The following is a 16,552-nucleotide window of genomic DNA, read 5'->3' on the forward strand; positions in this document are numbered from 1 at the left end:
AATGGCGGTGAGGATTCACAACTTGAATTTTTTGTTATACACCAATGAAAACGATCGCTCTCCAACATGCTGTCCATGCTACAGCACTTACTGCTATATATCTCTCTTTAATAATCTAGTAGGATTGTTTTCAGAGGTCTATGACAGTAGTTCCAAGCAGTGAAAGCTGACTTTACCTGAAAATGTTGCCATCCAGTGAGAATAACAGCATTATAGCCTTTTAGCAGTTTAGTTATATAGGCTGGAGTAACTCAAATCACTGGCCGTGATAAGACCGAAACTCTTCCTGCTTACATGTGCGTCCCAAACCGAGGATGGCGTACCAAACAGGACAATCTTTTGAGAGTTAGCGTTCCACCCCTACATTTTGTCCAGTACTTTACAACAGTCCTTTTTCCATATAAAATATGTAATAAGCCGTATTGTTTTATGGGTGTTTGCAACCTGTACAATGTGAGTTTCCTGTAATATAATGTCTCGAGAAGTATATTAATGTCCATACACATTTAAGTTTACAGTTGGTCTAAACCTACAGTATATAAATAATAGTCTACAGTCATTGGTTGGAGGTGAAGGTTTGGTTGGTTAGGGTTGGTTGGGTTTCTCTCCTAGCCCATGTTGGAGCGAAGGAAAATGAGTTTGTTCATCTCCTCAGCGGTTACCTGCTGCCTCCTCTTCATTGCCAGGCTCTGCTCACACACAGTCACACACTCACTCCGTATGCCCACAGCGGGCACAGCGAGGAGCCACAGTGCCAGGCGAGCAAGCCTGGGGAACTTCTCACCCACTGCTGAGCTCCAGTACTGGAAGAGGTCGGGTGTGCCTTGGAGAAGAGGCTCAGCCAGGTATTTAAAAATCTCTTGTCTAACTTGGCTCTGACTCTCATCATTACCGGACACTGTGCAAGACGAGGAGGTCCCCCGTGAGGTGCCGCCATTGCTTCCCCCTCCCTCTATGCGGCTTATTTTAGGGGTCGGTGGGCCATCAGTGTCCCGCTCCTCGCCGCCTGAACCTCCACCACCAGTCATACCTCCATCCCTGTTTTCAGCAGCCATTTCGCACGCGCGAGAGATTATATCTTCATGCTGGTAGGCCGGCACTGAACGCAGCTTGAGCTGTGGGTCCAGGACCATGGCTACCTGGTGGGCTCGTTCAACCTAGAGACAGAGCAACATTTCATTGACTGTCAGTCCTTCTTAAAACCAGTGACTCATATGCATTCATCATATGTCAACGCTCTTTACTAGGGCTGGGTATTGAACCTCGATATAGAATAACGTTTTTATATATTAAGGTAGTGAAATCAGCACAAGCATTGTTAGATTTCAACAATACCTAGCTCTTTTCCTTACAAAATGTAAGTAATTTAAGAGGAATCTTATCACTTAAACAGCAAAATGCTTATTTAAGAAACTTTATATAAGCAATACAGGTTCTGTACCTTGAAGTTTTCCTTAAGTGCTTCTAGGAAGTAGTGGCAGAGTTTGCTAGCTGTGCCGGTTCCAGCCTCTCCAGCTTTGGATGTGAAAAACTTCTCCAAGCGTAGGTAGACGGGCAGCACCTGCTGTAAGGTTGGTCTCCTCTGGCTGCTCAGCTCCAGAGCTGCCAGACGCAGAGGTGCCAGCAGACAAGCCAGCGTCCCTAGCAGATGCTTGTTGAGACCTTGGAGGAGTGGAGCCGTGGCCTTACTGCGTCCGTAAGCCTCACAAATCTGTTCAAAGTGGGCATGGACCTGCAGAAGCGCTTCAGCCATACGATCCCAGCAAGGAGGGGTGGGGCATTGTGCAGGGCTGCCCTGTGTACCTTCCTCAGTTGCGCTTGTGGATGTGTTGGTGCACTGTTCCTCACGAATGGACAGCGTGGAGGAGGAGGCGATATCTCGGCACGTTGAAAGAAGCTCAGCCAACTCATGAAGACCTCGAGCCTGGAGGCTGCGCTTCCCGAGAACGGCCTGGACAACTGCACCGAGTGAACACCCCGCGCACCGCAAGCATATCCTGCCCCGCCCACCACCACCAAGTGGTGATCCCGCAAATCCTGCTGCCCAGACTCTGGGCTCTGAGACATACACGGTGCGAATATCTGACATCACAAACTCAGACAGCACATTCTGCACCCAGTGGTGAACCTGCTCGGGCCCTTCCCTCAGCTCAGCCTCCCTCACACCGAGCACATAGCGCTTCAGTCTCGACCCCTCCACCTGGTAGGCCGTTAGAACATAGCAAGCATCTGGGCCTGATGTCTGGGAGTGGCACGTGACAGCGATGCCAAGTGAAGCATTGGAGCCTAGAGCACACGTGACTTTGACTTTGACTTGGTTGTACATGCGGGGCAGCTGGCGCAGTGCCAAGGCACTCATATTGCCAAAAGCATCACGGGTGGAGTAGGCACCATGACGAGCACCCGTATCCACGAGGGTCTGTGCCAACTTCAGGAAGTCCTTGCTGTTGAGCACGGTTAGCATGCTCAGATCTGAACACATTACCCGTAAGAGGCGCTCAGCCACCTGCTGTCGCTCCTTCTCAGGTAGTCCATTATTCTCTGCCAGCACAGACAGCAGATGGATGGTTAGGAAGGCAGAGCAAAACATAAGAAAGATAATTAGTGTTAATGTTTTTTTAATTTGATATATTGGCAGAAAAAACACACGGTATCTTAGAAGGAAATACAGAATCATGGAGACTGATAAAGACATGGCAATAACATGGGAACAAACCTGACTTTGATATACAGATCAGATTCCCTTTGAATTTAGGGAGAATTTAGAGGCTATACTTGAATTTATTTCACTTGGGAAATATTTTCTTATTGCTCTAATGCCACAGAAAACACTCCATTTGTCAGAGAAATATAACAACTACATTATGTTATTTATGTGAAATGAGGGAAGTTGATGGCAGTACTTACGGCTGAGAGTGTGGTTTCTCTGGGAGATAGTTTGAGGCTGGATTTGTAGTTTAACTGAGGAATGGGCCTGGGCCTGGGCCTGGGCCTGAGCCTGAGCCTGGGCCTGGGCCTGGGCCTGGGCCTGGGCCTGAGCACCTCTCCACAGCTGCTCTTGAGGACCGGAGGCTGAGGAGGTTTTGGGAGAGTCCCCTTTGGTGTGGTTCTCATTGTCCGCTGAGGAGATACAATACGGAACATCAGGGAGAGGTGACGATACTGTATGGTGTTAATGGAGAAAGTGTATGTTAAGTGTTTCCAGTGGATAAACATGTCAAGAAGAGAATGATGACACAAAATTAAACAAACAAAACAACTATCAGCAAAAGAAAAGACAGAAAGTCATGAACAAATTGTGCCTTCAAAACCAGCTGTGCAAGTTTACAAAAAGATTTTCAACTGAATTGTTTCCCCACATAAGATCAGCCACAAATCTTGCGGGGTATGTTATTAAATGAAGTCAGTCTCACAGCAAACAGCAAAAATTCATCATAAACTATCAACTAGTGTAAACATATTTTGTTTTGATTGGTGAAGCCTGGATATTTTAAGACTGTCCACATGATAACTGTATAATTCTAACTGCATGCAAGGACAGGCATGATTCATGCATAAGAGGGTAGACAAACTGCACTTAAGTCATTTATCAAGTGAAAATACCAAACATTTGGTGGTTACAGCTTCTAAAATATGAGTATTTGTTTGCTAAATTTATCTTCATAACATTGTAAAATTGTTATTTAGTTTTTTTGACATGTTGGCAAGACAACATAATTTTGTCATGACTTTCGGCTGTGGGCGCATGAGATTGGAATTGGTCTTTATTTCTGACATTTTATATACTGAATTATTGATTACTTGATAAAATAATCAGATGACAATGCACCTATTGTATATATATATATATATGTTTACATGTATGATGCACTACCTTTTGCAAAAAAACATAAACACCGTATCCAGCAGCCTCAGAACCAGATCTGCAACAACCCTCATTACAACAATATATTCCTTGGAACTATATACAAATGAAGTGCTGTGTGGAAGAATTGAATGCCTACACCCCAATAAACAATTAAGAATGATGTGTGATCATACAGACTTTCACATGCATCGCAGCCACTGAGGGTGTGTGCACATTCTCTATTTGATTTCCCTGTCGGGCTTAACATGCATTTGTAGTCGTGGACTCACCAGCGTGGGACTGCATGTGCTCCAGCAGGTTGTTGTAGAACTGGAACTGGATGCCACAGGCACCACAAGTGTAGGGTTCTAAAAAATCACAAGGCCCAGAAGAGCGTTGACTCTTTGTCGGAGGAGACAATGAATACACTGTGCATCTGTCCATCTACTAGCCTCCATTATCCCTGATCTATAGTGGATCAGCCGCTCTGAAAGTCAGTTCCACCAAGATGTTGTTGCTTTTGTGATTTTTGCCAAAATATTGTGATGCGGTTTTTGTGTTACTTTGCAAATAATTGCAGCAATGCTTAAACATTGTATGCCGGGGCGTCCTGGTGGCCTAGGGGTTTAAGGTGCTGACCATGAAATCACAACGTCCCTGATTTGAATCTGACGAGCCTTTGTTGCATGTCATTCCCTCCCTCCCCTCATTTTGTGTCCATGTCTACTGTATCCTAATCTAATAAATATAAACATAATAAACAAATGAATGTTTACATCTTTAAATAAAAACATTTATAACATTTGCAGCAGCTTTTCAAAAAATCTCTGTCCACCAAAAGAAAACCTTGTAACAGTATGATTCAGCCGATTACAAGACAACTATATCGGAACACAATGCAGACGTACAATAAGACTAATGTTAACAATCCTGTTCAGACATTCCCTAGTGATAATGAAGCTAAATGCAGAAAATCTGTATAATCACAACGGATTACAGAAAAACTATTTGCACCAAACAATGACAGATTAACAAAAGATGAAGCATACAAGAAAGAAAAAGGAAAAAAAAGGTAGAATGAGAAGGAGGCAGCATGCATATTTTCTGTTTTGAGCAGGAAGGTGGGGTTGGACTTACTCTGGGTTGTAGAGAAGGAGGTGGCCACCAGAGGGCTCGGAGTTCCTGTGGACAAGAGGATAGGGAGGGAGTTAAAACTACAGACACAGAGGGCCATTCTCTATCGCTCTTTTCCCTTGTCAGTATCTTCTTTAAAGGCAAGAATAATTTGCAATCAAAGAGCAATTGCTTTATATTTTTATGATTTGGTACAGAACATTACGAGATCTCACAGAAATTTTGATCAGTGAATGATTCATTCAATAAATTTCAATAAATTTAAATACTGTATTTATTACAGGCACATATTGATTGATTTCAGCACCAGGCAAATAAACAACTTTCCTAAACCACAAGCAGACTGATGCAAAACTGTCATCAGATAGGTGCAAACAAGATAGAGAATCATCAGCCCGTTTAAAATAAAAAAAATCGAATCCTTTATTTTCATCGCATGCACCGTGACCAGAACAGTAGAACCATACCCCTAGAGAAAAAGTGGACTGGCCATTTCTATTTAGGTCACTTTGTAAAAAGAAGCACACGACAGCAAGTCCAGATTTACTGAGAACAAGCTAAAAGTGCTAATAAACTTTGAAATCTTGGATGTCATGAGGGCTGGTGTGAGCCAGATCAACACTGTAGAGTTCTCCGTTTCTTTTTTCTTCTCAAAGCAAAATGCTTGCTTGGTGAGAGTTCACCTTGAGAAGTTGAGCATGGGAGATATAAAAAGTACCAGGTAACAGTTATCATGAAACATTTGTGGGCTATGACAATCAATTTAACATGTTTGCCTGCATAATAGCAGACTGGCAGCACCTCAGTAAGGAGGACACATCAGCTTTTAGCACTGATGTCTGCATAGCCAGCTTTAACTTAAAGCTCCTGGGAACTTGGTTTGAAATCATAAGTCTTAATTCTTAAATCTTATATATATATATAATAGGTAATGTTCTACTCAAACATTCAGCTAATGTACTTCATTGGGACTGTGTGGGTGTGGTTTGATCAGGTTTACTGTGGTCTGGCAAAATAAGCAAGCAAACAACACACTGCCATCAGATTCTGATACAAATATGGCTGAATGGTGAACAAATATATCATACAATATAATATTTAAATAATAAATACATTTTCCAATTTAGGCCAACCTATTTCAACAAAAACACCACAGAGAGAAAACTCTGTGACAGAGAAACAACCAAGACTTTTGTAACGTTTGCAGAAAGTTGTGTGTTCATGTAGGACCTTTAGTTAGTTCATGTAAGGCCTTTAATCAAAAGTCTCCTTTTGAGTCACTGCCATGATGTGTGGCAGCTGTTATCAGAGCCAAAGATGATCCAACATGGTATTCAACAAGGTCTCCATTTTCATGGTCTGAGTGTAGAGTAGAATAATAATATGAGAGCTCTTGGACTTGAGTTTTATATAGTAACAATTGATGCAAGGTAGGTCACACAAACCTCTTTACATCCTCTGCTCCCCCTCCATCTCAATTTTCAGCCTGGGCATCAGTAGCAAATCACTGTCTGCAGAAATACTGTCTATACTGACACTCACATGCACCTGCTTTGTAGCACAACTGAAAATACTTTTCACCGTTCGAGCAGAATTGATACATTTCCACACAAACACACAAACACACACACACACACACACACACATCTACATAAAATAAGTGACTCAGTGCTCACCGCTTGAATTCTGCGAGCTGTTTGTGTCAACCAGACTAGACTGAATAGCACTTTCCAGTTTCCGCCTGAATGGACTGTCTGTAAGTGAAAACGCAGGAGAGACAATGAGTGACATGCACAAGCTAAATAATGTGGGTAATATTCTTAATTCAAGCTATGAACCCACACAGCAGTAACTAAAGTCAATGACATGCAATTTATTAATCTTAATTTTAGTTTGCGGCATGCAAATCAATCACGTTAACAGCCTTGACAAAAGGATCCAAATGTTCATATTACATTTAAATATGGGTTTAATTCCTCCTCTTCATTCCATCTCTTTGACCCACTTCTAAGATGTGAGTGTGTGCCATGCTTTAAATAGTTCTTTATGGCAGAGCGCTTCTTAGCTGAAAGATGGGGGGGTCATGTACCACAAAATACAGTACCAGTTTGGAGGAAAAGAAAAATCAATGATTTATGACAGCTGGAAAAAAGTTTTGGTGAGCAATAAAGCGGAATAACGTTATCTAAAATTGCCTGCAATGTTGTGTAATAGCAGTCTCAAATACAAATCTTTGTATTCAATTTTACCTTGCTGAAGTAAACAAAAAGTATGTGAATCTTTGTGGTAAAAAGACAACAACAGCTTTAATGAGACTAACATTTGGTAAGAGAATCTGTGCAGTCTGTATTAAATTTCATTTTAATGTTTTTAAACATAATTTTAATGTGTTTAGGTGCTCGAGGCAATTAAAAAAATATTCATAACAAGAAAAAAAACGATCAACGTATCAACACTTAAATTGTGCAATTAACCATTCAATAAAGGTTAATAGTTTCCAGCAGGGTTGCCAGAAATACAGTGGCAAGGTGACCCAGAACCTCACATCCAATCTCTTAGGGTTCTCTTACATTCTGTTTCCACTGGCTCAGTGTAACACACCATGTGAGGCATGCTCTTATGAATTTCTACCACACCCTCACAGCAGGACTGTGATATTATGGTGACGGTCCCGTGCCCTCAAACCCAGCTATGCCAATATCATAACAAACCGACCGGCTGCACTTCTGTGGCGACAAGCCATTTTAAAAATACATTATTCAACAGTACAGGCATTATGTGTTTGGTTTCTGATCATGTTCACTGGACTGTTTTCCAATTTTATCAACATCAATCTCTGCTCAATTTTGACCTGACTTATTTCCAACAATATTACAATTTGTCATATTGACACCACCCTCAGCCAATTACAAAGCATTTGTTCTACATCACCAATGACAAATATAATGTATATGATCTGTAAATATTATACTGCGCTCTGAGTAAACGGTAAAGAAAAAACAAACATACTGCTAAAGGGCTCCATGTGCTGATACCAAGGTGCATGATACTGAGGCTTGATGATCAAACTTCAATTATTCACCATCCGGAGCAGGTGTGTGAGTGTCGATAAGTATTATACAATCAATAACAAATTATTGAAAACATGTAGGATAAAAAAAATGATGCTTACTTTTTATCTTACCAGTTTGGCTGTGGCCAAATTTACTCATATCCATGCTACTGCATTCCTGTACCCGTGATGCCTTCATATCAAAGGAGCCTACATCAAGGTAGATTCTCAGAGTCAATAGTAGCTTAATAATACAACTTAAGCCAGTGACATCAAATCTGACAATAACATTTTTTTCCTCACAAAGATGCAAGACTAACATTTTAAAAATGTATAAACAAAATTCAAAATGTTGGCTCTTCCTCCATGATTTATGTTTATAAGAGGTTATATTTGTACAAACAAACAGAATGACTAAAACACTTTAAGTAGTAACTCACCCATTGGTGTGTGAAGAGCAACATGCTCCTGGTATGGGTTGAAATACTTGTACTGCTTCCCACAGAACTCACAAACATAGCTCCCAGTTTCTGCAGACAAGAAAACACACAATTGTTTTCATCAAAATCCACATTAGTGGTAAAACCTGTATCATATCAATTAAGATACATTTTTTAAATGTCTTATTTCACTACAGAGAAGCAGAAGACAAGAGGCCCTGATACAGTACAGAAGCTGGTGAATTTTTCCCGACTGATAATTCCCATCTGGAGATTTATGTTTAGCAATATCTCAAAATTAGAGAACATAAAATCACAGGGGGTCTGCCTGCATATAGTGTGTGGAGGTTCACGCTATCCCCTAATCATTAGGAGTCATTAGTGCAGTGACAAGTGCAGGATTCCCACCTGCGAACACTGCCAACTGTGTCTGAACCGCGGGTTTAACCGCTGCCGTCGGTTGAACTCGCGGTCTCTGCGGAGGGGGGCGAGTGCTTATTCCCCTGCGAAGGAGGACTTTTGGACTTATGTTCTGAAACCTTTCCAGTGTGGAGTTAGCTCATATGCTTAACTGTTATTTTTCTAACATGGATCATCACCAAGGCGTCAGGTTGTTCATTACAAACTGTGTCCAACACACTGAAATGGACACAGGTGGACTGTGAAACTGTACACCATGTTAAAAATAAATCAAGGGAATGATGGATGCACCTAAAATCTATTTTGAATTTTAATGCCAAGTAAGCAAATAAGTCTTGAGTCAGATTTCTGATTTTCCCCTCTAAATAATCACTGAAATATAACATAAAACAAATTAAATCAATGATTTTGAAACAATGGGTCACGGTGACAAATGATCCCAACCTAATCTATTTCTTCTGGACGGTTTAGCAACACAATATACAAACAGCAATTTGCTACTAAATGAATAGTACATTTTGTTCTGCCATGGTACATCTGTGGAACTAAAAGAAGTCTTACTTGGTCCAATTTTCTGGTAGGGTTCAACTGGCTCCTCCTCTTTAAGGCCATCCACAGGTATCACAACCTGTTCATACGGATCTGAGTAAGATGAGGAAGAAATTAGTTTTTCACTAAATACTTACACTTATCATAAAATGTAACTCGAGATCTTTGAGATAGATACTGACTGTACAGTTCCTATATCTCATCTTGCCACACATATACTACATTCTCCTTACTTTTCCTTTTGATGGTGCATTTAAATAAAATTACATGTATTGCAGCTAAAATTGAAAAATGTAAAATATCATATCCCTAGATGCACTTGACTAGCACTCGTTAGCTTCATGTACACATCATACGAGAATACTACAAGTGTGATGTGTAAGTAAACTACAGTTTACATCTACTCATTCTCTACCTTCTACCTATGACTTTACATGGAGGGATGCTCTGTAGTTAAGTGCAAGTAAGAAGGGGAAAATACAGAATTTTGTCAAATTACGGTAAATTGTGAAATAGTGGCCTTTATTTATCTCCACTGAAGTGAGAACTAGCCTGTCTGAAATACACTTTTCCTGAGACAGACTATTATTAGAGATAGGCCATCATTGCTCATTTATTTATTTCGTGTATTTTGTTTTTTTAAGCAAAAAGGCTCCCAGTTTTTCTGATCTACTCCTCTTTACCATGCTATTCAGCTTTTGCTGCTGCTGCTACAGGAAGTAGAGATTCTGCAGCGAGTGGACAGTGTGAAATGGGGAGTTCACTTGTTCATGGCTCTCTAGTTCAAGTCTTGGGAGTTTCAAAGAAAAAATAAATTGTCATGCAAATTGCCCAAAAAACTCCTGGTTACCATCAACTGCATGCAGGTCACGGTGCTCCTGGAAGCAGCTGTAGTATTTATACTTCTTGCCACAGATGTCACAGGAGTAACGGAAGCTATCTGCAGATGAACAGATAAAGAGAGACCGGCAATGTTTACAAAGACAATGGACTATTATTGGCAATGACAACCAGTATTGTTTGGATGACTGAATCCAAAAGTGCAAACTGGGTGGATAATAACCTAATAATGATTAAATAATAACAAAACTTTGTTGTGGTGCACCGTTTATTGGAATACCTTGTACCCCAATTGATTTCCACACTTTTGCAGAGACAATTGTAGACCACACCACAATTTGCAGAGTAGTTAATTTTGCCATAAAAAGAGGGGCAGAGTTCTGTTTTCAGTCATTCTGCATCAGAAGAATGGATAACTGAACTAACAAATAAGTATAAAATACATAGGAAAAGATTTGATTGCACCGACAAACAGAGAGACAGAGGCTAAATGAGATTAGATAAACAAGACAAAAAGGCAGATGAATCCCTGAGGGAAAAGTGAAGGAAAAGTTAATAATGATTTGATTATTTTTATGAGTCCATCTCATAAATAAAGCTAAAAAATGTATGTATGCAAAAACAAATTCCAATGTAAATTAGTTCAATGCTGCATTTTACATTATGATGCTGGATTATTCGCTGAAACTGGAATACCGAATGGAAATTTTGTTATGACCCAAATCACGTAAACATAAATTTTGGAATGTGCATTAATATTGCTACTCGTTTTTCTTCTCTGTTTAAATGTTTATTAACTTTCGCAGCCATTTCTTGCAAAGTCTGTAGAGGACTGAGCGAGTGAAAGGACATAAGGGATGCAGATTACTTGTTCTGCTCTTGCTGATTTTGTTGCAGTGGGGATCTCTGTGCAGCCAGGTGGCTGTTGACAAGAACACCTGAAGTGGCTCTTGGCACAACATAGTGAAATCCTGTCTGAAGGCAGTCTGTTGCATAAACAGACTGCCTTCAGACAGGAACTGTAAGACAAAATCAATTTCTAAACCCCTTTATTCCGTTGATTCAGGTTCAGTCTTCTCTTCATAATAATATGTCTGACTGAGCACCCAGCAGAAAGGCCCTGACCTTACACATCCACGTGACAAATGTTTTATCATTTAGCAGCAGAGTGACAACTTCTACATTACATACGGTCCATTCTGACTCTGTTAATTCAATCAGGAGCATTCTTGGCTGAATTCCTGAGGTATCTCAAAGATGTGTTGAAATACTGTACAAAATATTTTACAGCAGAAAAGTTTTACGTCTGAAAAATGTCTCTGGTGAAGCTTTAAAAAGTAAGATAACGTTTGGCAAAGTGAAACATAGTAAATGGCTGACCTTCAAATGTAATACAAGGGGACACAGAAAAGCCAACACAGTAAAACAACTAGTTTCTTCACTTTACAGCAAGAGGGTTCATGCAATTTATGCTTAATTGGCAACAAAGAAATACAGCTACAAAAAGCATTATTAGGGTGCCTAACTGTAATTGCATTTATAACACCTCAAGGCTCCAATACCATGCATATTCTATAATTTCCCCACCAATTAACGTGATTAAAACCATTTTCCACAAATTAGTGGGTTCCCGGCATTTGTCAGTGTAATTAAAGCTCACATAACATCATTGCTCCAAGCATAGGTGAGGACACACTCTGAGTAAATCGATAACACAGTAACAACAAAGATAATTGGTTATATGGGTGCATGATCCTAGCAGGTTGGACTTGTCTCTTTACTGTGATGTTTCTGTACACAGCCGCACACAAGACACTCCCAAAGAAAGCAAGGACAGTTAAGAGACGAACCCAATCTGCAACCAGACGACTTTCCCCTTTATTTTCAAGTGGCGCTCAAAAAAAGATTTGACAACCTTGAACGTCCTCTGATTTGGGCGTTTCAATAAAAACTCAAGCAATTGGATGTTATATCCTGCCCAGTGGCTTTGATGGATGACTAAGAAATATTTCAGAAAACAAGCCTGGGAAAATCCTGCAATTATTCAAATGGAAATGCAAAATGGCATTTCCATTTCATTTCACTTGATAAGAACGAAAACCTGTGACACATTTCACATTCAAATGCCAAAGTAGAGCGCAAAGTACAGTTTGCCATTTCATTTTCAAGTTTAGGTTGCACACTGTCTGTCTGAAAAGGCAAAATCCATTTTACATTTGATTTCACAATCAATATGGCAGGATTATATTCTGGAATACACTGCTTTCTGGCAGGTCGCTGCATTGGCCAATCAAATATGTGAAACACAGATTCCGGGTGTATTACTTTGTAACGTGAACATTGTACTTTTAATGTTACCTGGCAATCCACACTATGAAAGACAGAATTGATGCCAGTATAAGAACTTTCTAGAGTTGTGTAATAAGTGTTAAACCTCTGTGCAATGTTTTGGTGTCTGCTGATTTAAATAGATCCATGATCTATTAGTCAAACCAGACTTCCTGGATAGTTTTTTATTGTCTCACTGCTACCTGAAGCAACACACCCTGCATTTTTTTTTTAAACGCAGGGTTGTTTTTGGTCTGAACGCCCACTCAGTCAAAACTACAGAAAGTTTGTTCTAGCTGAGCTCCCAAAATACTCTCTTCAACTCCAAGAACTCCTCCACAACATTACAGCCTGTGTTGTCTTCTGCTTTCAAAGTTCTCCTATGCCCACACTCCTTCAACAGGGGGGGGATTTTACAAACTATACTAACTCGTAAATAAAATCCAGGCTTATTATCAGTTGGCCTGGCTTAATTTTCTTCAGTTGGTTGTAAATGCAGGCTGCAGATCCAGAGTAAGATGCTACAGTAAGAAATCATTAAGAACAAGTCTAGTGTTAAGCAGGCTTAAAGTCAAGGTTACAATGATGTAACATATCTTCACTTTGCTGCCCTAAACTTGAGCTTTAAACTTCTTTTGATCACTGACATGTTGAACTAATTTTATTCTTCCGAAGGCAATCACTCTATTTATTTATCTACATCAAATTAATTGCTACTAAAACCGGTTGTAATTTGCCTCAGCTTGTTTTTATCTTTACTTGCTGCCACATTATTTTGAGGCCACTTGGACTGCACATGGAAGCAAGTTATATTTAAAATACACTTAGAAATTGGCATGTCAGTCATTATCAAGCATAAAGTCTAAATATGTGCTGTCAACCAAAAATACTGTACAGCATGTTCCATCCTCTTAAGAATTTAATCTATCAGCGTTTTTTTTTAACCAAGCAGCCTCTCTGGCCTACTTATTAACACTGTCTCAGACCTTTTGGTTACACTGTGTTTGTATTCCTCACAGCTAAAAAAAAAGAAAAAAAAAGACTGTTGTTCTGTCTGCATAAAGATGATTACGCTTTTTTTTTTTTTATACTCCCTGCCACGTTGATAGTGCTGCCTTTAAGCAACGCGCACATTCATGTAGTGATTGCAGAGAGTGCGTGTAGGAAGCTTTATAAATAACTCTCAAGTACTACTCTGAGGTAGGAGTATTTTTAGTCCTAATCAAACTTTCACCGTGATTCCTGGGAGTGATTTTAAGATGCCTGATGAATACAGGCCCTGGCAGCCGATATACAATGCACTTAAAAAGGGCAACATCCCCATAACTGCAGGCCGGCATTTATTTTTTATCAGTATTTACAGGTTTAGCTCAGTTAAATTGGAGGAACCGGTGCTGTCAGACAATGAGGGTGCAGGTATGTGACTTTTTTGGTGGTTCTGGTGAAATAATTCAGTTCAACTTTAACTAAGCTGACTTTATCAGCTAAAAATAATTGTGATCATTAGAACATTGTGTTCACACATGACATGTTGCCTTACAGGTACTTGATATTATAATGTCACCTATGGGAAGGCAGCTACAGTGAGCAGACAAGACTGATGGGAGAGAGGAAGGGGGACAATGAGGGTAAATAACATGGCTTTTAGCCTGCAGTCACACAGAGACAAACGTATCTTGTAAGTTGCTGTGGATTATTGTTAGCTTCATGAAGATCTAAAAGATATCTCCTAAAACCACATAATGTCCTTTAAATGAGCCAAGTATGAAATAAAAAGCTTGTGCTGACATGCTAATAAACTTGAGTGTGTTCACTGAATGAGAGTGCAAAAGTGTACTCACTATTGGGTGCCGGGGGTAGACCATCTCCCACCATGCTCTCTGATTCTATAGGGGAAAATGAGAGGGGGGGGGGGGCATTATAGAAATCTGTGAATAGATGAAAGTGTGCTCACATCTGCTCACAGCTTGTTCAGACGCCATAATTTAGGACAAAAAAATAAAAATGTATTAATTAAATATAATTCCTGGCCAAAACAGGACATGCATGACTCATGTAGAGGAAGTGAATAATTTTAGGACCATACTGTCAACAGAGGAAAAACACAGCAAGCAGCCAGTTATTTTTTGGCTTTTCAAATACATGCGTAAAAAAAAGATAAGTGTCTTACCTCTGTGTGCCCTGACGTGTGTCTGAAAGCAGTTATAATACTTGTACTTCTTCCCACAAACCCCACATACATAGGAACCTGCATGACAATTCAAAACAGTGTCATAAAAACAAAGTGACAGTATCATCAGTACATGCTTATAGCATATTTGATGGTCACAAAATGTACAATCTTAGTTCTCTCTCATGTTCTTAGTCATCCCCATCATAACTAGTGTGACTACTAATAATCTACTATCTCACAATGACTTCTGAGTAAAACCAGAATATTACAAATAATCATTTAATGTTCTAAGCTCCAAGTAACATCACTTTACACACAATGTCTACATTACATTAAATGTTTTCTGTATTTGAAATTCTGAATAATTGATTGAAATAATATGAATGTCAGGAGTCAAGATTTGTATCAGGGCCAATTAAGTTATTTTTAGCTGGTTAGTATCTGCTATATGGAGCCAGTGTCCACTTCCAAGCCTCTGTTTATTGTGCTGCAAAAATGATAAATTGAGCTCCATTCAAAACCTAGAATGAATGTTCCCAACTTGACACCTGAAAACCCAATATTATGTTGAACAAATACTTGTTTATTGGATATATCTATCTAAAACTGACGCAGTCAAGGCTATAATGTTTATTTATTTATTGTTTGTATAATTTGTGCATTTGTACAAATAATTTGACCAAGGAACTGGGCAAGTGGGTGTAGTAATAATCATCACCACTATCATGTGAGAGTGGATAGCAAACTTTAGAGTACCTCCATAAAAAAGGACATGCTCACATGGTCTCTAGCCATGCAGAGTTAGTCTTGGTTTTATTCACCTCTGGGCTTGAGATATCTGTCTTTAAGATTTCAGCTGCCACCCCTATAATAAATACTGCATAAAATGGAGGTGAATGGAATTTCAATTGTGCTCACAGGATTGAACAATCACATTTAAAAAATTCAACAGCAACAACATGCTGTCAATAGCTTTCATAGAGGCCATTTCTTCTGTAGAAAGCAGTTCCAATGAAAACTGTGGATTGTCTTGAGTCACCAGGACATTGTTTGACACTGCTGCTGAATTTGATGTCATGTTTAAATGCTGTGCAGGTTGTGTTGTTTTCTCAGTCAGGAAGCAAGGTCAGGGTCAAGAGCCACCAGACATGATTGCAGTCAGGAAATGCACGTGTATATCCATATGTATATTCACACACCTATGCATGAGTCTGTGCTCTTCGTTGGAGGAGGAGTACCAAGGGCAAACATACCCTCGGGCTGAGCTCTACGGGATCCAACTCCACTTGCTCCGCCATCATTTCCTCCAATGACAACACAGATCTCAGCAGGGTTGGCATCACCCACTTTCCCGTTACTCGTCTCCGAGGTCCCAGGCTCTTTCTTTACTGTGACAGGTGGTGGACTAGTACTCTTGGACTTTGGGGCTAAAGTTGGTGAGGGGCCATCTGTGGCCACACTCCCACCGTCCGCCTGCTCCTTCCCAGGATTGGGTGCCTCTTGTGCACTCATGACTCCACCTCCTCTGAGCCCGTGCTTCTGTACCAGGGGAATAAACAGAGAGACAGACACTTTACTTTACTGTCCTATAACAGTATACAGTCTTTATTTGGGCAGGACCAACAATGCAGTATCAGTGCATAATATGGCATAGGTCACACAGATGAGTTGTTTTCAAACTACCATGGCAACACAACCAATATACAAGAAAAAGTTTGAGTCCAGATATCAGCTTTGATTTGTACGTACCAATTACCTGAGATAATAAG

The 16,552-nt window shown here is 40.0% G+C and overlaps 1 protein-coding gene across 1 annotated transcript; it reads right to left on the minus strand.

The window, feature by feature from the left end:
• Positions 1-559: 559 nt before the first annotated feature.
• On the minus strand, positions 560-16,295 carry znf618 (zinc finger protein 618). The gene is given in 15 exon segments (XM_070925011.1): positions 560-1,157; positions 1,442-2,541; positions 2,908-3,120; positions 4,138-4,215; positions 4,985-5,029; positions 6,658-6,735; positions 8,154-8,243; positions 8,474-8,563; positions 8,882-8,912; positions 8,915-8,976; positions 9,455-9,535; positions 10,293-10,382; positions 14,452-14,496; positions 14,781-14,858; positions 15,983-16,295. Coding segments are annotated over 15 exon segments (2,943 nt in total). The 3' UTR covers positions 560-608.
• Positions 16,296-16,552: the final 257 nt, after the last annotated feature.

This window comes from Enoplosus armatus, chromosome 18 (assembly GCF_043641665.1).
Source record: "Enoplosus armatus isolate fEnoArm2 chromosome 18, fEnoArm2.hap1, whole genome shotgun sequence".
NCBI classification, from domain to species: domain Eukaryota; kingdom Metazoa; phylum Chordata; class Actinopteri; order Centrarchiformes; family Enoplosidae; genus Enoplosus; species Enoplosus armatus.